At 49.5% G+C, this 23,770-nt stretch overlaps 1 protein-coding gene across 3 annotated transcripts in view; it reads right to left on the bottom strand.

The window, feature by feature from the left end:
• Positions 1–21,322, bottom strand: part of LOC131208322 (uncharacterized) — a 37,300-nt gene extending 15,978 nt beyond the window's left edge. For 2 of the 3 annotated variants that reach the window (XM_058201023.1, XM_058201026.1), the window contains exons 1-2: positions 21,271–21,322; positions 18,397–18,852 (exon numbers count right to left, since the gene is read on the bottom strand). In XM_058201023.1, the coding sequence (XP_058057006.1) occupies positions 18,397–18,513 (117 nt within the window). In that variant the 5' untranslated portion in view covers positions 18,514–18,852; positions 21,271–21,322. Of the gene's footprint in view, positions 1–18,396; positions 18,853–20,987; positions 21,034–21,270 lie in introns of those variants that run through there. The other variant, XM_058201024.1, reaches the window with a different exon arrangement.
• Positions 21,323–23,770: the final 2,448 nt, after the last annotated feature.

Genomic DNA, 23,770 nt, shown 5'->3' with positions numbered 1-23,770 from the left:
TGAAGGGGATTGGCACGACCAACAGCAGGTTCAGGCTGTTTCATATTTCTACCGTTCCAACTAATCGCACGTCACGATTCAAGGGGGGCCATTTCAATATACCGACGTACCCTGTCCCTTCGGTGGAAAGTGTTTTCGTCGCGGGTGTGGCACCGGCTGCAGAAAATTCACAACATCGTCGCGGCCCCGGATCGAATCGTGACAAAGGAATCGACGAGGAGAAAACGAAACCGGCCAACAAGCGAACATTAAATGCCCGAGCGGAACACCAAATTTGTCATCGCCGAAAATGGCCACCGCTGGCGTGAAGGCAAGCGGAGCGACCCTCTCAATGTCAGCGGCTCGTCGAAGGAAGCGGATGAACTTTACAACCGGTTTCATGGTTCCGCATGGGCGAACGCCGGCCTGGCTGCTGGAGGCAACCAAAACATGTTCTTGGCCACGGCGAAACCCCTCGAAAACTAAAACAACTACTCGACGGCGAAACAGATGTTTGCCGAATGTCCACCGAATCTAGTCCTGTTCCGCCAGTCACTTTTGTGGGAGTAATCCTGTTTGGGTTCAAAGACACGATCTGTCCGAAATCGCCTTACGTAGCGAACCCGCGGTCTAAGGCAGGAGTTCACAGAGTTCCTTCCGAAAATGTATCGACTAAACGCCTCAAACCGTTGGCAGCGCGCCCGGAAACTCCCAAGGTTATGCTAGATTTTCCCACTCTGGCCACGGCATAAATTATAGTCGAAGGTGCTAACGGCACCGTGATGGCTGCTGATAACCGACGACCATCTGGCCCGATAATTGGAGCGCTTCTGGTAGCGACCGTTTATGAGGACGCGAACAGGGCGAGTCCCGAACGGGGTCGGAACGCCACGCAGCAACACTTATCACTGTTGCCTTCACCATCAGTCAAACGGTGGCCATCAAAACGCCATCTAAATCGTCTTCGCACCCGGCGAAGGTGAAAGATTGATTCCAATTTCAAAACCCGATCGATAATTGACGGTCCGCATCCGCCGCGAGCAGCTTTTATAGTCCTGCTGCTGCTGCTGCTGCTGCGCCTCGTGAAATCCGTCCACGGGCCCGTGAACACGTAATTGTCGATTTTTCAACCGAAAAAAAAATGTTTGTCTGCTCTAACGATTGAGGAAGGCCGGAGCTACGAGTGACCCACAATTAGCCTCACGATCGGCGCCATTCGATCATCATCCGGCGAGAGACATTCGGAGCAGGTGACGGCTCGGTGGGAAACGCTTGAGTTAACCTCATTTTCAACACTCGTGGCTGGTGGCTGGTGATCGTCCATCCATCCATCCATCCTTTTAATGAACCGACGCCGCCGGTGGTTACGATGCACATTTGCTGCGCTCGGAAGCCACGCCACAACCGGGGCCCAGAAAATGGAAGCCCCCGGCCAGGAAATGACAGCCTGACGACAGCCTGAAGGTGTGTTGGCGCGTTAATCATATTACACGGAAATGTGACGTGAATGCGAATGGAGGGACAGTCAAGCGTCAAGGAGCTGGGTGTGGATCGCTTGCAGACGTTTGGGGAGTGTCGTTGGCAAATGGTTGGCCGCCGTTTACCTTACCGCACTCACCGCTAATGATGATAGGGTTCGGGAGCTAGTGTGGTGACACTTGTGCATCGTTCGGACGATCATTAGACCCGGGCATTGGGAATTCACATCACAATTGAAAACATTCCACACGAGCGTCGTCCCAGTAAGTTGAGACCTTCATTTGAATAAGGCTGGTCAAGCTGCCGGCGGTAATGAATGCTGGGTCCCTCGCACCGGGCGTTCAATATTATGAATAACCCTTTGAGTTGAATGTGGCTTAGGAGAACATCGCATAAACACAGTTCTGCCTCTTTCATCGCCGTGGCACTTCTAGGCCAATTTGAACGAGTAACGGTTGCCAGCGCGTTGGAATGTAATGTCCTTCTTCATTAAAAATGTGGTTCGCAATCGATAGCGATTCATTTTAATTTATTTTTGGAAACTAATTCGACCGCTTGATTTTGATTGAACCAAAACATTGGCTTAGCTTGCTTTCTGAAGTTGAAAAGAAACTAATAGCAAGATATCAGTAACTCGGACTATTAACACTCGCCCCATTCAACCATCACCGTGCTATTTTTACTGTAGATGTTCTAAAATATATGTAATACCCTTCAAAATTAATGTTTTAAAACGTTCAGAATGAGAGGTTTTGAGTATTAAATAAAAGCACACCATCTACAGATTGTTCGAAGCGGAGCATTGATTGTGTAAGTTTGGTGTCTCTAAGTTCATTTGGACAGCTCTACTCTTGTCAACCTCTACCAACTAATGCTATTCTCGCCATGAAAAGAACTGAACCAACTAATGCCATCTTCGGCAGCGATTTTACCGTAAAGTTCGTTAGAAGTGCTGTCCAATAGTTTGTCGCACCACATTTAGTATTATGGTATAGCATAGCATTTAATTACTGTTTCATTTAAAAATAGACATAACAATAGATATTTGACAGAAATGAGGACAGTAATTCCAATTTTTCCATGCCAACAAAAGCAAATCGCTGCAGAATAAACGTAAAGGTGATCGATCAAGTATATTGATCGATATATGATAAGGGTGATCCAGCCAGTGTTTGGAGTTTGAAACTACCAATTACTTGTCTTTTAACCGATCAAACTTCATTCTGGAAATTATAAACAGTTAGTAAAAACGTTTACATTTAAGGAGTAGGACGCTATACGCTGGCAGAAAATTGGGGAATGTTAAAAACTTCTTGAGGTGAGTCGTCTACTGCACTAAACTTGAAAAGATCATTTCATTTACACTTATGTCCATCTCGGTGGTTTTGTTAATAAGCAGAATTGTTAAATTTGGGGCTCGGAAAACCCACAGTGTCGGCTGTCAGTATTCATAAGCCACCTGACCAATCCATTCAAACAATAAGCTTTTCTAAGTGATAATTTTCTTTAGGATATTTAGAAAGAGCTTAATGTACTGGTTCTTGTAATGTATCACCTGAGCATACGGTTCCATTGAAACCAAGTCCAATTATTAATCAGATGTCACTCACAACTCGTGGAATAAAGTTGTCCAATCCCCACCACGCATTAGCTTCTAGCTACTGTTTTCTCATACTACCTTCTTGAATCCTAGCACCATTTCGCACACATTTCGCATCATGCCACTCGCAGGGCCACTTGCCCGTTGATCACTTCCGGTCCGGTTGATGCATGCCAGTGATATGATTCACTTGGGCACAGTGCACTCATTATCTATGACGCAGCTCCGAGCCGGGGTTTCAACACCAATTTATCCGCCACGACGATGACGCCGATGTTCAATGTCACCGGACAGGGATGCAGGGTGCAAATTATCGCACAGCGGCGGGTCAGCACGATACGATCAACGTGCGGACGTGAACCAATCTGCTTCGATCTACATTACGCCCTTATGCAACCGAACGATCATCAAACACACGCTGGGCCACAGAATGGCGAGTGACCTCAATGCGGGAAACCAGAAACGGGTTGGCGCCACCGAAAGATCAACAACCGTTTTCGCGGACATGATGGAAAGTGAATGGTCGCACCATATGGTGTGCCCGACCGATGGGATGTTGTCACATTAGCATGATCTATTGCTGCCCGACAGGTCGCTGTTTTCGGTGACGTCGACGGTCGGCGGTCCGTCCAAAGGTTTATCCGTGGGGCGCATCTAGGCGGTTTTGCATATGCAATGCGCCGCCCGGTTACGTCACCATGCGTCGGACACGATAGTGACAAACGGCGCTGCAAACCGATCGGTCGACCAAACAATAAGCATGTTTAAATGTTGCACGCTAACGTTGGACCAGTTGCGGGAGCTGTTGATTTGCTCCACATTTAGTCCGCTCTCTCTTTGTTGTTATGCTATTATTTACTCCAAAGACCTCCGCAGAACACGAACCTGTGCGACTTACGGTGTTCCGCTTTGACAGTGGTCAACGGAGCGCGAAACACAATTAAACACAACCGTCCGATGAGAGAATCGATTCTAGTCGTTTACAAAATTTAATTAAAAACCTAATAACATCGCTCTTACCTAGCTACAACTACATCCTTGAAAGCGATGTTCGATTTTCGTCAGTTTCTGTTCGTGGTTCCACTTTGTTACTGAAGTTGTGGGTCCCTTTAAATTCACACGCATATTAACCCACACCGAACCGGAACCGAGCCGTCTAATGGTCTAAATATTAAAAAGGAAGACGTTTTATCGCACACCCCCGAACACTTCGCCTGCACTTGACGAGGCTCGCAACTCGAAAATAAAATAATTACTTTTGACTTGCTCCCGCACTAATCTTAAACTTATCCCGGCCTCATTGCGAGCCGTTTACGGCCGGCCTACGCGCCGGTTCTGTTGATTCAAGATCACGCAGAAAATGAAATAAATTAGGCACGCTCTTTCCTTCGGCAATCGTGGAGGTCGTGGAATCTCCGCTCTGCGCAAGTCTGGCGCGGCAACAGTCTCAACCGTTAACGCCACAGTAAAAAAAGGGTTAGCCACAGCTTAGCGGCAAGTGCGGGCACGCACGAAAGGTCTAGGACGTCTAGTTTGCGCTGCCAAAGAAGATCTCGGCATCTTGGCGCACACTCGAGAGCAAATCCATTGTTCTGGTTCGGTCCCCGTTCCCCGACTTCGAACTCCAGAGCGCGTGTGCATACGATTTAGACACTCGACATTTGGGGCCTCGCCATCGTTTTTACGGGCAAGAATTAGAGCATGCTAGAAACGCCCAGCCCCCCGGGGGCTTCTATTGTTTTCGGACAGTGTCCGATAGAGCGTGCTGCTGGTGAGTCCGGTCAACGAACGTGGTGATCGAAACCGTAGTGCAAGCGACGAACCCCGTCGTCGTCGGGATGGCCTTCGGTGACGAGTGGGACGATCGCAGGCGAGGTGCACTTGTGTCGCCCACTCTGGTTGCGAGCGAGTAGTTGAGGAGGTGTCAAGAACGCATGCAGCCTTCTACAGCTTACGTGGGTTTCCCGGTGACCCTCGGAGCCCACCAAGGCCAGTACAGCAGCATTCCCTTAGGCAATCTTAGATATCTGCTCTGCTGCCGAGAGAGAGAGAGAGAGGACTGACTCTGCGAAACGGTTCGAGTTCCTGTGATGACCTGTGGCGGTGTCCTGGCTCTGTTCCTGGTTCTCCCAATTTTATACGCCCACCAGGCCGCGAATTGCGCTCTGGTCACGTCGCCTTTCGCTCTGGAAACCACAAACCGCAAAGCGCTGCTCGCACTTCACCGGTTCTGGCCACAAGAAAGGATTTGTGAATTACAGTTGCAGTGCAGCGACGCGCAGAGTCATTTTGCGTTTATTACTAGCCACACTAGCCGTCTTCGTGACTTGCCGTTACAACTGCAACCGGAACGCTACAATGTTGCCGATGCGTTATGCTGCCGATGATACGATGCGCTGGCGCCGTTCTCCGCGCCCGAGCCTAATCGCTGCGGCTACGCTTCACAGCGAACGGGTCTTTGCGTTTTGCGTTCCGTTCCTGAGATGGAAATGGCGGAAACCTTTTGCGCAGCGAGCAGTTCGGCCCGCTACTTTCGGTGGGAAAGCTGCCGAAAATGGCAGAAAAAATAAATAAAACCAAATCAACCCACATCCCATCGCGTCCGATTCGCGAATCATTTGCGAACGCAACTAGCAATGGGCCAGTTACAATGCACGCATCCGCACGCCAACCTTTCAGCGAACGGTACGTGCGCTTGGGAAAGTGTGCCAACCACCGGCGGAATTCCCTTCCTGGCGGTTTTTGGCAGTGAAATGGAAATTGTATTCTTTCCGAACCCAGCCACCCGGCTGACGAGAGCAGCAGTGGGAAAGCTTTCTAATTAACTAGACTAATGTGATAGCTCAAGTGGTACAAGTGTGCATTTCGGGGCAGCAAAACGAGGCTCAACAATGTTTCGGTTTAATGAATTAATATGCTTACTGTTTACGTTACTGAACGGGTTATTATGAGAATTAAACTATAATTGTGTTGAAGGAATCTCAACTAGAAGTGTTCGCCTTTCAGACCATTCATTCGTTCAGTTTCAATTAATGGAATATTGTTTTTGCAATTAAACATACTTTCCACATCCAATTTCGGAAATGTATAATGTAAAATATTCCCGAGATACTCTTGAAACTGCAAATCATTAATTTTTAAATCTTCAAATAATAAGTTTTCTGGTTTTTTACTTAACTACTTTACTTAACTAGTTGAGGGCGTTGTTAACTAAAGTTGTTGACATATACTAGGGGACCGCCACCGGGACAGAAAGCCATCGTCCCAGGACGAATCTGAGTAAGGGTTTGGAAAAGTCTTGACTGTTGTAAATTTCGCATGTAGCTTTATTGTAACTTCACCACCTGCAACGTTTGCTATATGGAATAGAGAATGGCCAACTATAGAACCGACTCCAAAAATCGGGATAAGCCACTGTTCCTGGCATCTTCCATGACGCTTAGATTTAAGTTTGATACGTCGATAGAATTAAGAAACAGGATTAATAAATAAAACACAGTCCGTTCTTCAAACAAAATAGTTGTTGACGATCGAAATCAACATACTCTTGGGATAACTGCTTCTAACATTGATACTCAGCAGATTTGCCTTCTCGTCAAACTCCACAGAACAAACAGTGAAGTATTTGTAAATAAAGAAGAGGCAAATATTGGAAAACAAATTTTAAATCCAATTATTACACAAATACTTTGCGAAAAGACTGCATTTTGTCGATAATACTGTTATAGGATAGGTCTTGAAAAAGAATAACAGCAGAACAAACAAACAAACAACAATAGAACGCAAGCAATGGAATCAAAAATATATTACATAATACAAAAATAACATAAAAATAATAAAAAAGAAAATACATTCAAAATGGCGAGGAAAAGAAAAACAACTAAACAACACACGGAACAGCTTGCCCTTCACAAGAAAGGTATTCGGAGTTTGCCTGCTCGGCTGCAATCATTAGAAACGATTGCCCAGTGGGCGGTTGAACCCTATCAGCGGGTCCACCACCCTGCCCAGCATGTGACGCAATGAAGCAGTATAAATATGCCACAAAACCATAAACCTGACCTCAGCCGGGCCCTGCACCTTAATCCGATCGCGATGAAAACGGCCCGAAGCACTCGGCGACTGCGGATTGCTAACCAACGATCGGACCTCGCTGTTTGGCTGGTGAAATTATTCGATTTCACTCTCGTTCTTCGCCTGGACCTCGGGGTCGCCAGACGCCAGACCACGACTATCGCAAAGGACGTGCGACGTCCGGGAACCACCAACAACAACAAAAGAGGTCCGCGGTCCGGCCCGCTTGTGGCAAAATCAAGTGAATAATTTGAAGAAGAAAAAAGGTTTTCCGAGCAACGGCGGAGGATCGCGATTGCATTTCGATGCGGTCCAGGATCCGTGGCGTGCCCAGGGAAGGTGTCGTCGCCGTGTGCATGTTTATTACGAACCCAGCGGGGAGGGCATAATTCGCCAAACGAGTAGAATCGGGACCGCGGGCGACACTCAACCGATCCGGCGGGGTTCCTTATGGCTGGCCCGCCTCAGATGGTGTTTTATGACAAGATGGTGCTCGCAACGCAACGACCGCCCTCGGTTGTCGTTGACATTGTTTTCTCGCCCCCGGAGGGCTCTAGATCCGCTGAGAAGATCCGAGAACTAGTCCTCGCAGGCAACATCGTAATTCTGCAGGAGTTCACGCACGCACGCGCTGCGTGCTGGTCGGCGTGGCCACCGGCGGACACCATCACAATGGGTCCATGTGGTACCCACTCCGAACGCAACACCATCGGTCAAAATCGGATAGCGCGACATTCCTTTTCCCTGTGGCCGGAATGATCGCGGAAATCTGGCCGATCTGGTTCGGTCGATTCCCGGTCCACTCAAAGCCTGGCGCACAATGGCTCATTACCATTGAAAGCAATCGGTTCACCAAAAGGCCCACTGCCGACTGCTGATCCGCATAAGCCGATTAGTGCAAGTTCAGGCCCTGCAGGCGTGTGTGGCGATCGGCACCACGGTGACCATTTTGGTAATCGCGTCACCGAAGGGACACCGAAAGGCTCTGCACCGGCCTGGTTCTTAACCGGCCCGAGGCACACACGTGGATCTAATTACCTCGACACCCGGGCGCGGTATGTTGCACACACATGTTCCAAGCGGCGGGACTCGAGCCATTCACCTCGAGGGTGCAGTTTTGGGCACCACGGATCCGACATGTGATGAAAGGAATTTAAATTAACGGCCAATTCGAGAGGACTGGGTTATTGTGCTCCGTTGGCAGCGACTCGTTCGTTTTATGGCATCTTTTACACCTTTCTAAAGGGCCGCGGGAGCAGTTCTCCGCAGTTCGAGGGCCACCAAAACCGTGTCTATCCTTGGAAGGTTGCCCAACATCGAACAAGACATAGTTTGCTCGGTAATGGCAAAACAGTTTCTTTATATCTAGCATAAGCCAGGCAAGCTTTATGTAGTGGCAATCAATACTCTTAGAAGGTCTCTAAACAATGTTGCTTCTATTTTCTCCAATTCTGTCCCTATTCAGATCCTCTGATGAAATAGTTTTCAACGACTTTTTTCCACTTTTTGGGTGGTACGAAGGTCACTATTTATATTTCGGGAATTGGCAACACTGATGTCATGTGAGTCCATCTGATGGTTCCATCGTAAAGTTTGACATTTTTGACGACATACGTACTCAGAACATTTTGTCATACGGACGCTATTTGTTTATTTTATATTTAGTTGAAAGTTTCGTCTCGGCAAAAAAATGGAACTGAATCGTGAACATTTTCGAGCGATGATTTTTTACGACTTTCGACGTGGATTATTACAACAAGAGTGCGTCAATCAACTTAATTTGACTTTTGGCGATGATGCTCCATCAAAAACCACTGTGTATCGCTGGTATAGTGAATTCAATCGTGGTCGTAGTTCGCTGTCCGACGAGTTTCGTGAAGGTCGTCCAAAATCGACTGTAGTGCCAGAAAACATCGATGCTGTGCACGAAATGATTAAGCAAGATCGTCATGTAACCTATTGTGAGATTGAGGCATCCCTAAGCATTAGTTCCACCAGCATATATGCGATTTTACATGAACACTTAGCTGTGCGAAAATTATGTTCACGTTGGATCCCACATAATTTGACAATCGCTCAAAAAAAGGCTCGTGTCGATTGGTGCAAAGAAATGCTTCAGAAATACAATCGCGGTGCTTCAAAAGACGTTTATAAAATCGTGATAGGTGACGAATCATGGATATATTCGTATGAGCCCGAAAGTAAGCAGCAGTCGACTGTATGGGTGTTCCAAGATGAACCAAATCCAACAAAAGTTGTTCGCACACGAAGCACTTCAAAGAAAATGGTGGCCTGTTTCTTCGGAAAAACTGGTCATATTGCAACAGTGTCTCTAGAGGATCGTAGAACAGTAAATTCTGAGTGGTACACAACCATCTGTTTGCCAGAAATCTTCGGTGAAATAAGGAAAACAAACAAGAGACGTCGGATTGTTCTTCATCATGACAATGCCAGCTCTCACACATCGGCTCAAACAAGAGACTATTTGAGCACTCAAAACATCGAATTGATGGGTCATCCGCCGTACAGCCCTGATTTGGCACCCAATGATTTCTTTTTGTTCCCATCCGTGAAGAATAAACTGCGTGGTCAACGATTTTCATCGCCCGAAGAAGCTCTTGAAGCGTTCAAAAATCATGTTTTGGAGATACCTCATTCGGAATGGAATAAATGCTTTGAAAATTGGTTTAAGCGCATGCAAAAGTGTATCGATCATCGTGGCGAGTACTTTGAAAAACAATAAAAATATATTCGCAGCTTCACTATTTGTTTTTGTTCCTATTCCCGAAATATAAATAGTGACCCTCGTACCTCGGTCATAACATGCGAAATGCTTCAAGGTTGCAGACTTGTCAGCATAAACACGATCTTTTGCGTAGCCCCACAAGAAAAAGTTTGACGGTGTCCAATCTTGCTGATCTTGGTGCCCAATTAACATCACCAAAACGTGAAATGACAATTAACGTCATCAAACGTGACTGTCTTGCTGAAACCACATGTCTTCTAAGTCCGCATCTTCAATTGCAGGCCCAAAACATGTGTTATCATTTGGCAGTATCGCTCGGAATTAATGTTAGTGGTGCTCCCTTCTTTGTTTTCGAAAAACTAGGATCCTATGGCCGTTTTCTGGATATAACGGTCTCTGTTCAATCTCATCGCTAAAAAAAATTTTGTGGAGAAATTCGCGTTTTCAGCCTGTTGTTCCAGAACCCAACCTGTTGCTCCAGAACCCCTTTTTATTATCATTTGCGTGTTAAATTGTAAATTCGCAATTGAAAGTACATCGTCTGTCGAAGAGATAAATCGGATGAGGTTTAATCGATCATCATAAGGTCGATCATCATCTATCATCGGTTCCAGTCATCGATTAGTTACGCCGCGATTAACAAGTTTTGCGTTGCTCTAAATTATTTTACAATATTTATCCAGCTAATCTATATCTGTTGGTCCACCACAGATGCTCATTTAGGCATTGCCTGACCATTTTTAGATTTTGAGAACCGCCCAGCATTGCGACTAAATTCTCAACAGAGGGTTAAAAAAACCACCACAACAACAACCCATACTGAGCCGTTCTTCAATTCCTGCAAACCGATGTCACTCAGCAGCTCAGCTCAGTGCCATTCACTCCCTCGTTGGTGCCGTTCCGAGAACAAGCGGCTATCGTCGTGTAAATCATGACAATTTGTTCTCACTACCTCACCATCGCCGAGCGATAATCAGCTTCCAATTCTAGTTCCTAGGGGCTAGCTTTCAACGCCGACCGTGCCGTGCGCAAAACAGATTGCCTTAATTAATAAGTACAACCCGTCTCCGTCATCCGTCAGCATGGCGGCGCTGGCGCAGTTTCTGTGAACCGGCCAGAGTAACACCTCGCGCCACGGCCACATCCAATGCACACATAGTAGCATCTTCGTCTTGGGTTTTTTTCCCCGGTTCTGGCCCGAATCGCTCAACGCCCCGCCACGGTAGCCGTGGCTTGTCACAATCGCGTTTCCCGTTAGTGCTTTCACTTATCAGTACCGATCGGGGGCGGCTGCCGAGAATTGAAGACACCGAACCGAGGAGAGTTCTTGGCGAGCGGGCCAGAGTGGGCAATTAATTACTCCACACGGCGGAGTGTAATTGTTATTTCGCTTCACGGAGCAGCCAGATCACCGGCGAGTGATTACGTTTCTTGGGAAGTCATACTCCAACGCCCAACCGGCAGTTCCTCTGGCGGGTGACGTTCGGTCCGCGTGTGGCCGAACTAATTAACCGCGGAGAAGCCTGGTGCCCTGGCTAGAGACAGGGAGACCACCTAAGCTCACGTGCGACATTCGGAGCCGGAATTCAGCTCGAAGCCCGCCAGCGTGACCAGGTGGCATAACTGATTGATATTTGCGTTGCACCTGTCGTCCACGGCCACGCTGGTTATGATTGAGTGATCGGAAATTAATACAACTCCGCCTCCCGCTGGGACACCACATTCCCGAGCGCCGAAGCATCGAAGCGTAACGATGCCAGTGTTCGGCCAAACAAATCCGCCCGAAACGCGATATGCGGCTGGCAGCCCCATGCCGATCACCATTTCTAATTGGAGATCGATGCGGACTTCGTCGGTGGCAGCTGCTTGCGGATACGGTTCGGAGAAAATAAAGCCCCGCTCAGTTGGGCTCTTCTAAACGGGAGCATCCAATAATCGAAACCTGCGCACGACTAAGCCCGTTAACGGCATCGGTGGCCGCCTCGGTCAAGGGCTCCAACACCGATCCGTTCGTTTCCAATTGACTTTCCCGCGCTTTGCGCTTCTAGCCCTTTCTCCATTCTTGAGACCGCGCCACGCGAAATTGGATGGAAGGAAATTATACTTCTCCGTTCAGCTCATAGCAACGAGGAGATGGCCACCAAAAACCAATTATCAAAACGTACTAAACAGATGTTGAACACCTTGTTCACACCACACCGGCCCCCCAGAGCAAACTGGTGGCCAATGCAATTAAGCGTACTTTGCGTACATCTTGCGGGAGCAGGTTGTTCCACTAATCGGCACACACCCGGTCCCGGGATGTATTACGCACCTCGGACCAGGGTTCTGCATGACTCACCTTCAGCAAAGTTTCGCTCCTTGGGCACCTCCCTCACTCCGCTCGTTAGGCTCCGCTGAGCGGAATCTCTACCCTTTTAAGCGCAGGTCCGCGCTAAGTGAACGGTACCAGATATTGAGCGGAAACCATCCGAGTTCGTGCGCCCGTGTTGGCGTGTGTCGTGTACCGGAGTTAAATAAATTTCTTCAGATTCTTACGAAACACGTTAACGGCCCAAAATGTGGCCCGCTCTCTCGGGGCGGGCTCGTTTAGCTTGCCAGCTTGCCCGCCCGCCATAATTTTAATCGCTTCTCGAATCCCGGGCCCAGAAAACCTGTTTGACCGTTCGCCGAGCACTCGACTGCAGCGAACCCACCGAGAGGCCTGTGCATTGCGAAATCATTATGGTTTATGTTGATTGGCCTGCGAGGCCATGTCGTACTGTCCGTTACAATGCACCCTGCATCGCGGCACAGGAACAACAAAGGGGCCTGTTACCCCCGGCGAAGGACGCGAAGGACGGTGCAAATGATTTAACTCCCTTTGCCAACCGGGGCCAGGTACCGAGATCAACCTAACGCCCACGGCGTAGGTCGGGGCCGCCGAATGTGTATTAATCCTTTACGGTGGCCACTCCCGAAACCGATTGGAGACTGGAGTGGCTGGCGAATGGTTCGTTTACCGGTTTCCGAAATCGAACGACAGCAACACCCGGGCCGGCGACGAACCCGCTCTCTGGGCCGACAGTGACTTCATTACTTTTCGTGCTGTAGGCTGTCTGTGTAGCACCGATTTATGCTACTCACCACGATCGCTCAACGATCACCGATCGGTCACGATCACGTACCGGGCCACTAGCTATCGTTTTGGGGCTGATAAATCAACTCACCACGAAACGCATCACTCTTTCAGTCAGCGATCGTTCGCGTCGAGTTGCGGTGCTGTAAATCGCAACTCATCGCAAAGGGCCCCAAAAAACCGGCTCACCGGTTTGGCGGGAACCGTAACGAAGCTCAGCGAACAGGCGAATTTCAGGCACCGAACGACCAGAACCGGTTTCTCGCCACCGCCGGAACGCCAAAATATGTGTGGAGCGGGCAGGACACCCCGCGGTGCCCTGCTGAAGCGATTTAAAACAACGATCCCAGCATCAGGAATGCATCGGGCGGGCCGGGCACCCGTCGTAACGATGACGCAACGGAGTGCAGTTGCAGCTGCAGACCACCGGACCGTCACTTAACCCATGCCGATGCTAATGAGAGACCACCGAGTATCGGTAAGCGGAAAGAAAAACCTCGGTGAAGCACCGGAAGAAAGTGGCACTCAGTCCAGCGCCAGTCACTCGGTGCGATGTGATTATTAGCATCGCGCGGAAAACTATCATTTTCCCAGCCTCGGCCACGTCCTGGCAGTCCTGGCCACACGGCGAAACGGGTGGCGATTACGTGTTACATTAATTGATTGTTGTCTAATTGTCGGAAGCGGGTGAATCCCCACCGAGCGCCTTCGGTTTGATGGGAGGCGCCCGTCTAGAACCACCAATTCAACCACCGTTCTAATCGAGGTGTTAATTGCGGTGCTGGTACGGTGCGCGCCAATGCGAAGACTATGATTACGCTAATCAGCACGATAAGGATCGACCGGTTCGGGAAATGACAGCCCGAAGAGAAGCAGCAGCAGCAGCAGCAGTTCCCTGATATTGGGTCGAACAGCCCAGAATAGCGTGGGAAGGCTCGCTGACCGCTGGCCGCGTTCGCTTGATTAAAACACGCTATTCTAAGCGGAAGATGATCTTCATCAGCGGCGCTAATGAAGATTGATGCTATTATAAACACATACACGCGCACGTTTATCGGCGTTCCGGGTTCAGCTCTCTCAGGTTCCTCGGGTGCTCCAAGCGTAGCGGTTAGCAGGCTTTTTGTAGCCATTTACCCATGGGTGCTCCGTTCTTACTTTTGGCCACTCGAGTAACGGGTTCTCTCGCTAAGTGAATCTTATCGTGGCACCAATCCAACGACCACTCTCCACCTGGGTGCCGTTGCGGAAAGCGATAGCTCCGACTGTTATTGGCCAACTTCTGGCCATTAAACGCAGCACCAGGCCCCATAGAACACCGAAAGGCAGCGATTCTTTCTGCTCTAGATATCTGGAGCGCCGGCCCTCGTTCTAAAGCCCGCTCGCTGACCCCACGGCCCGGTGGCGCTTTCTGTGCGCTCATTAGTATGCTGCTGCCGCACACACATACACACACATACACAGGGGGCGGTAGAAACAATCGAACAATAAAACTGGCACACTACTGCACACTAGCTATGCCAGACCCCAGGAAACCCAGTTCCAGCGGTGTGCGGCGTGCAAAGCACTCGAAAATAAAAGCGGAATAAACCCAGCCCTTTGGCACCCAAGACCCATCGCCCCACCACCCCCATTCGCCCACCGACCGCGGGGTAATGATGTCGGAAGTGAATCGCAAATTAAATCGACCACCCGGCGCACGGCCATGGAAAACTCTCCAACTCGACTCGAAAGCGAAGCGAAAAGGTTGGAAAAATGGGAGGCAAAAGGGAATTCGAGCGCCCTCGCGTGGAATGACGCAGCACGCTGCGTGATGCGCAAAACCCAAAAAAAGAAAGATCGATCCCAAACTCGTCGGGCAGTAAGGAAACACTTTTCATCCATTTCCGGTGCTTGGCGGCACGGCATCGATTGGAGTGGATTGTGGAAAATTCCGATATCCCCCGATCGGGTGATCTTGATCGCCGGCGGCCAGTGGCGGCATTTATCATGTTACGATAGGCCCCATCCCCACCGTGCGTGATGGGTGTTCCCGGTGTCGTGATTTAAATCTCCAGGACCCAGACCCGGGGCCGCCTTTGGCACGGAGCGCATAATGATCGGGGCCGCGGGTTCTTGGGCGGCGTTGATAATTACCGGCGATCAATCATGAGGCGTCGAACCGAACCGACCGGGCCGTCTGGCCGTCTCCTGCGGTCGTCCTGCGGGACTCCGTATCAATTATCGTCAATCATCATCATTATCGTCATCGTCGGCATCGGGCCGACACCACGCACGCCACCGATCCAGGGACTTCACTTTCGTTCGGGGATGGGATTTTAATTTCTGGCCTGTCTCCCGGCCTGGCTCCTGGTCGCCATTTTCTAGGAGTCAGGACCGACGTTTCACGCGGCTCGGCCCCGCTGCTCCGGTTTGACGGGGAAAATTAAATGATTAAAACAAACGATCCCATATAATCGCTCTCTCGGCCCATGCTCTGCGCCTGGTCCACGTGGGTCTCCCGTCCAAATGTGCGTGCTTCCGTAGGTGTGTAGCGCTGTGTCACCTCCGTTCCAGTGCACGGCGATGGCAGCGGCTACCGACACTTCCGACACCGCAGCACTGTGACATTACGTCATCTGGCTCTCAAGGTGAGCGCAGGCCATCTCGAGATTCCGTTCGCAACCCATACCTGGGCGGCCTGCGATCCCCACACACATACGGGCGAGTGGGGTTACGTTTCCCGTCCTACGATCCACGACGGGTGCCGTGTGTGTCGTTGTTGAATTCCTAAGTAGCCGCTTTTTTGCAGTCGCTGTGGGGCTCCATCCGCGCCATGTGAAGCTTTTGGAGCCCCCGGGCTACCCACCCGGCCGAAATGTCAATCGGTTTCCGTGGCCAACCGTTACGCAATGGCACGAAAATCGCTATGTTGCAGCCTCTCATAACGTCATCGATAGGGGCGAGGCCACAGCAGCCGCCGGAGCAGAGATGCTTACGCCCGGACGCCCGATTCGCCTCGACACCAAGAAGCGGACAACCTCGACCGGCTCACCTTGAATCGTGCGCACGATGATGATTTCACCGAGTACCGAGCGACGCCATAACGCGTCGGTGACAATTGGCTGTGCGCGGCCAATTGCCCCAACAGCGCACCCAATATGTCCACCCGCGGACGCAGAGCCCCGAAAAAAAACAAAAAAAATGTCCGTCTGCGCACGTGAGCCTTCGGCAGACAACATAATTATTCAGAATTTCCCTCACGCTTCGGTCACCCGTTCTTACCCGTGGAGGCTGTTGCTTTTTTGTTCGGTTCCTCGAATAATTGCTGTGAAGGGGAACGAATCTTCCAAGAGACTCCGTGACTCAACTCCGGGGCGGGAATGTTTCGGGCGAAGCGATCAAAAACCTTAGCCGGAGCTTGTGCTCCACACATTCCTCCAAAGCGCGTGGTCAAGAATTGATTTCTTTGCGTAGCCAAAATTGTGCCTCATGACGAGATCATCAACCGACCACCGGTGGTTGGACTCATGGATCTCGAAAGATTAGTGATGAACATTTCCTAAGCTAATCTACCATTAATTGTTTTTTTCAGTTAGTACTGACCTTCAAGAGAGAGCTGTTAAAGCTTCAGAATATTCTACAAAAAAATCGAGCAACACTACTTTTGTTGTTGGGTCTGCAAATGAATTCGTAAGGTTTCTATTCGGCGATTGTAACTACAACAACAAAACGTATGACTACTTTAATGAAAATATGGTCCGTCGTTAGGTACTACTTTCTCCCTTCTTTCAGGTAATACCGTGTCGATAGCATTCCTCATCTTTAGAAGCGATCTAGTGAGATTCATTTTTCAATACTATTTTAATAAGTGAACCGCTGTGCTATCAAATCGGTACTCATGCAACGGAATATGTAGTAGTCCAAAGTTCAAATATCTGGTGAGTACAGCGGTGGATAAAAGTTCCCATTCGACATTTTCGAGATAGGTTTTGACCGATTTTGGAATGTGTTGTCATGTTGAAAAATCGGCTTATCCCATTCTGGTCCTTTCATTGGCCAAAAAGCTTACGTCAAACGCATAAATTGTTGTCGATGGGATTGTCCACACCTTTCGTATCCCACCATATACACAGCATAATCTTTGCGCAGTGAACATTGTATCCAGGCCTTTTTGCTTCTACAATTATCGCAATAAACTCACTTTTCATTACCAGTGATTATTCCTGTTCACCATAAACACCCATTAAAATATTATTACTTTCGGTAGCAGTTTTCTTCATATTGAAGTAATGCAGAAAAGCTGCTCGCAAACATACTTTACCAGGAATAACACTCGACATTTTCAGATGCTTAACATTGAACATTCAGGTGCTGAAAACATTTTAAAAAATCCACAAAATCGATTTGAATAATCAAAAAGTGAAGTTTTGTGAGTTAGCTGACATTGTAAAGATATCAACAGAATGTGTTGGCTTTGCATTGCACGAACATTTGACTGAGAGAAAGGTCTGTCCAAAGTTGGCTCAATGTGGACCAGAAACCAGAACGTGGTGATGATTCTGAGCAGTGTGTGGCCATCCATCACTTCACTCCGGGATCAAAACGAGCGTCCTCTGAGTGGAGAGCAGCTAGTGAACTTCGTTTAAAGCGCCCTAAAGTACAACAATCGGCTAAAAACATCGTAGCCCCGGTATGTTGGAATGTTCGTGGTGTAATATTAATCGACTATCTTGGGAAGAGAAATACCATCAACAGAGAATATTACGTAGCGTTATTGGAGGGTTTGAAGGCCGAAACTGCAAAGAGACGCGGCAAAGAAACATATGGCATAGAAAAGAATGTTGTCAAGGCAACAATGTAACGCACGTGACGGAGATTTCAACGAGTTTCCTTTCTTATGCCCGGGACTTTTCAGCCCATGTGTTACAGTGACGGAACGTAAACCAAAATTTATGCAAACTTCTGTCGAGGACCTCAGAACGATCGCCATTATGGCACTTTCTAACTGCAGTGCATCATACGGAATGCTGACGCCCGTGCATAAAGTGAGTGGCTTCTAAGTATAGCTCGGCCGCGTGGAATCGCGGAATTGCACCGATGCCACTTCGTTCAAGTGTCAGAACGCAGTGCATGTGGCTGCATTTCCCATGTTTCTCTTGAAAGCGGCGCAACAACGGAACGGTTGCAGTTCCAGACATCGATCAACTGTGATGAGTTGCGACGAAGACAAACTGCAAACTTGTCCGAAGGTGCGCTGTTGACTCAGCACCGCTGGCAGTTCCGTGGAATGTGCTTATGCAAATCTGGGAGCGTCTTCGCTGGAATCGTAAAGCCCGCAGCCCGCAGCCCGTACCTAGAACACCCGATTCACTTCCGCCTACGAGGCGGCGACAGCGCAACATCGAAGTTCAACTGACTCACCTGACCGGAGAGTGCGCCCAGAACGAGCAGCACCGTTAGTGGCATCAATCGCACCGAGTGACCCGTCCTCCTGCTGTCCGTAGCCAGATGGCGGCAAACATCATCTTCCTGGGCCATCGCGGTCCACGCGTTGCACTGAGATTGTCCGAACGGTGTGTCGTTGAGGTTAACCTTTCTTCCCGCAATTCCGACACATCCGACCTACGGACCGACTCTCGGTAATCAAATTCACACTGGAACACTCAAGCACTGGGCGCTACACAATAGATCGTTTTGGAAAAATTGGAGCTTCACACCACGGACCACACCGTACTGCCTCTTGTCGGCCGTTGGGCTTTAGTTCATTCCACACCCTACAAAAGCTCCCAATTCTTCAAATCTTCCTATTAATTCCGACTTCCACAATGCCGCTTTCCGCTGCCTCCAGTTCTCACTTCACACTGGCTGGCCCACTTGCTGGATGATGGCGAGAATTTAGGGAGAAAACCGGAAGAATGAGTGAGAAGTTTTTTGTCGGTCTGCGAGCGTTCCCTGGCCCCACACTAAGCGCCCGGCAACGCGGCACTCGGACGCGGTCACGTGGCGCGTTCAAGAATAGATCCAACGAAACCACGAAATTACTCGATCGCAGCAAGAGATTGTAATGAGCGCACCGCACATCAAAGGGTCGCCTGACGGCTTCATCTCTTGAGCGGTCTTGAGCGGTGGGCTGGCCAACCCGTCAGAGGACTCGGCCGTCCTCGATCTTCGCGTGAAGCCCGTGCCATTCAAAAGACTCCCAAGGGCTCCGCAAATTTTCACACCATCCCGACAGATTTTTGTGATTAAAAAGAGAAGCAAAAAAAACTAGAACCATTCTCGGCCCTGGTCCGGGGCGCTACGACGCCGAAATGTAAACACACCTTCTTGTGGCCGCCGCCGCCGACGACGATCCCGTAACACTAATTTGTAATTCAAAACTGTCAAAAGACCGTTGGACACGCCACGGGCCCGAAGCCATCGAAAGGTTCCGTGTCTGAGGCGCTCCCGGGGAGCCGCAAAACCACCGAAACCACCGGGAGACTTTTGTCCGATCGACACGAAATCGGTGTCAGCTAACAGGAGTGTGTCAGCAAACATTCGCCAGCTTGATGGGCCTTGACAGGTTTTATGTTTTTCCCTCTCATTGTTTTCTTTTTTTTTCGGCGCATGATTGGCACGCTGTTCGCGCGGCTGTAGGGATTAGACAGCAACGCGCAACGCAACGCAGCTTACGCGAGGCGTTCATCTTTTCGGCAACAACCTCTGACCCGGAGATTTGGGCGAAAATGATGCCTTGGAGCCGGCGCATCGTGGCCGTATCTTCAGAGCACCTTAGAGGCCGAAATGGGGTGAAAATGAAGCGATCGGCTGATTACATCCTACGTGCTCTGCAAAGGGCGAAGGGCTCCAGTGCACAGGTGTTGCGTTTTTAGTGGCCGCCACTAAAGTGTGCGTTTGCCGTCTAAAAAATCTGTCGTAACTGAGCCACAAAACCCGGACGGGCCGCACCAAAACCATTAACCAATTAACCGCCGGAGCCGACACTAATCATGTTCTTCTGTCGGGGCGCTATGTTTCTGTGGTGGCCATTTTGATAATGACTATTTACTTAATCGGCCCGCGCAGTGTCTCCGATGGATCGTAACGGCCGGCCGGCCATTCGCCCAGCAAAACGGCTACATTTTGACCGGATGAGGTAATGCCTCGATTGAGTCACAAGCGCTTGGCTTCCCGACCCGCCCAGCGCCCAGTGAACAGCGCTTTTTTAGGAGTTTGGCCAACGCGCGGAAGACGGAACGGGAAGCCGTGTTTCGGGGAAGGTGTCCGGGGTAGTAGCTACCCATGTACAGCAACCCACTGCTCGGTTGCTTGAGCGCGTCAGCTGCAGCTCCATTTCCTTGGTTCGGTGCAGTTTCCCGCACGCAACCGAAACTCGGCGCCAGTGACTTGAACGCACCGACAAGCGGCGAACGGGCTTCGCGCGCGCGCACACCAGTCACTTTCGGTTTTAATGCGCCGAACGCATACATTACACACATTCCGACACAAGGAGGAATTCCGTTCTCCGCCTCGGTGCCCCACGGTCCGCTGCTGCCCGGTGTCGCTCCCCTCTGCTTACGCAATCACCCGTTCGCTCCGTACGCCAGGGAGCAGCTCACCGCTTTTGCGGACAGGACGCATCCGTGGCTCCGTTGGCCGCACAACCCGTAGGTGACACACGGTGGCACAATTCGGAAGCGTTCGCCGTGGCGCGATCCACGATCGGGCTCGACCGATCGGGCTCGAAACGCAGACAAGCGCAGGCGGGCACTACACGGAAATGTACAACCACAAGCAGCCCTAAGCACCCCCTCGGAGAGCACGTTGGCTGAGAAGTTGGTCACTTGGACGGTGGTGGCTTTCCCCGAACCGAAACCCCACTCGCGCGATCGAAACGCACCGAGCCCGTTCTTGTGACCTTCGGTGAGTCGCAAAAAGCCCGTCGTCTCGAAAGATACGTGGACACCGCAGGCTGCGTGTTAGAAGAAGTGTGTTTTTCCGCGCTGTCCGTGCTCCGGACACTCACTGACACTGATTTTCACAGGGCGCACAGCGGACGGGGCCCGCGCAAACACCGTTCCTCCGTTCCGTAACGCGGAAATCGCACTCAACGCAGCCTCGTTGTTGTGTTGTGTTGTGGGGGGCCCCCATTCCGCGACGGCGACGACGACAATGCACAGCAGCACTTTCCACTTTCAGCCTCAATTTTCTGCCCGCCCGATGTGCGTGTTTTTCGCTCCCGTGTTGCCGTTGTGGCGGGCAGATGGGCGGACAGACGGGCGGGATGGGCGCCCACCTAACACCCTGACCTACCGTCGATCGGGTGGCGGGATCGAGTTGTGCGTCCAGCGATCGCGACCTATTCAAAACAACTGAATCGCCCCAACGAATTCAGTTGCCGTGGATAGCTCCAACCCCATCATCATCATCGATCGTGCCTGTGTTCGTGTGGGCGAGTGAGCGACGATCACCAACACACACGCATAGATCACCAACACACACGCAACTTCCAGCGAAAGCTTTTGCTTCGAAAGCTTGCTTCGGCGTGAAACGCTTTCAGCGAAAGCTCACTGGAAGTACGAAAGCTTACCAAGTAGGCAAATGAAATGCGAAACGCTTCGAATCAGTTTTCGAATTTCGATTTGTCGTCCAACGTTGGGCAACGATAAATGATAATAAATGAGTTCAGATATTCCTTAAAATACGTTAAAAATCAATTTGCTCTCATCGCTTAATCTTTCTATAGAAAATAATATCCGTTTCACCAATCTCATTGAAGCTCATTTCTTATGCTTCAATGAACAAGTGTTCGTCGTTTCTAATGAAACTTAATTGTTTACCCATTTTATTAAAGTAACGAAAATAACTTATTTAAAGCAACAGCCGCAAGCCACATTTGTCTTATATTTTTGCATTTCAATCACTTTGGAAGAGAGGCCACCAGGGAAGCGAAAGTACGAAAAGAAGTTGAAACGCTAAAGCAGCGTATTGCGTTGTTAAAAAAGTCTTGCGGTGCGATATTTAATAGAAACGCAATTTTATGGTTTGAATGGCCTACATGGCCTACTTGTTCAAACGAGACTCCAATTTAAAAATTCCATCCCTGAAATGATAATCTGTAATGGCTTCCACAGCCGTTATGACCTCATAATTTGATGAAAAACGTTTTCCCCGCATGATTTTTTAAGGTCTGGACACAGATGGAAGTCGCTGGGGGTCGACGCTGATGAATACGTTGGATTCATTTCGACAATTCGAATAATTTATGGATTTTTGCCATTATCAAAATGCCTTTGTGACACGGAGCATTGCCCTAATGAAAAAGATTTTTTTCTTCTGCACACATCTTCTGGAAACACGTCTGGATCATTTTTGGAAATTTCTCTTTCAGTTACAACAGTTTCAGTTTTCTTTAAAAGGTTACAACAATAATCGAAATTTCTGCCGAAGGTTCCGCAAAACTGGTTTCGGAGCCGAAGAGACAGGTTCGCATCACTCCTTAGTCTCTTGTTTTGATTCAGTGAGTGTTGAGCCGACGCCCGAAATCCACTTTATCTTTAGTACAAAAATCCTTAGTATAATCCATGGTATAAGAAGAAAGTGGTCTGATATTTTATTAGATGTATCGAAATACATTAACATCCTTTGAACCAAAGAGTCAGCTACCCTAACGTTTCAAAGGACATAAGATTGAAAACGTCTTCATTATTCGTTGCAATTCATTGACAACTTCCCTTTTAGAAGCGCTCCGTTGTCACAAATGTATTACATTTTCCTCGACCCTTTCCAAACGGATTTATTCAAACCGTTTCGGGGGCTTGTGTCCCACATTCACGAACGCTGCGTGTACTAAACTTACCACCATGGATAGTGGAGTGTTACTGCTTCCAACGGCCGATCGATAAACCGCCTTCCAGTGCCGGCCATGCGCACTGCACGCTTCACGCTTTCTGCCATTCTGCCGCCCTTAGAGAAAGCTTCCATCTCGAGAATATCTTCAGAACATCTTCGTCGTTCGTGACCGTTGGGTGTGTGCGCCGTCTAACGTGCAGTGATTCAATTTCCCGCCGTGAAAAGGTTGTCGAATGCAGTGAGTAGTGGTGATGCTTTTATTGTTTGTTTCACCCCCAACAGTGTGCTGGTTCCGTGTTTCCGTTTTCCGACACCGCAGATAGAAAAGCCAAACGGGGGGGGTTATTTTCCGATAAAGGCGCTGACAACGAGCTGGGCTCCTCGGATTTAGTGGAAGCTTTTTCTCGTCCTTTTTCGTGTCCTGTGTGTCCCCGCACCGTATATGTGCGGGAGCCTGTGTTTGTAGGTGTTTGTAGTGCTCCCAAAGTCGTACGAATCCGAGTGAGCAGCCAGCCCGAAGCTGGTGACGGCTCTGCCGACAGGGGCCCGATTTGTGCACGAACCGTCAGGACCGCCGTCTGAATATCCTTTCGGGAGTGAACCGCGCTGACGAATAGAAGATTTTCATTCTTGCACCGCTCCGTGCCGAAGCGTAACGTGTGTCCGTGAGTGGCTACAGCGGGGTCTCTGCCCTTTTTGCTTGTGTTCAATTTCAGGTGTCAGTAAAAGTGGTCCTGTCTACGCCTGTTCTAAGTGGTTGCTGTTCTGAGCGTTGCAGCAAATCAGTGAATCCCTGTTTCAAGTGCCCCGCATAACGCCGGTTCGCTGCGACAACGTAGTGCTCCGGGATTATCCTCTTACTCACGCCGTAGGAGTAACTTCCTTCCATTGCCAAGCCGCAAGGTAGGTGTGTTGGTGTGTGCTTCGCAGGGACGCTCCAAGGAGCCATGTGACCAGTGAA

This window comes from Anopheles bellator, chromosome 2, assembly GCF_943735745.2.
Source record: "Anopheles bellator chromosome 2, idAnoBellAS_SP24_06.2, whole genome shotgun sequence".
Taxonomy (NCBI): domain Eukaryota; kingdom Metazoa; phylum Arthropoda; class Insecta; order Diptera; family Culicidae; genus Anopheles; species Anopheles bellator.
The sequence above is the reverse complement of the archived record's forward strand: the minus strand, read 5'-3'. Positions and strand labels throughout refer to the sequence as shown.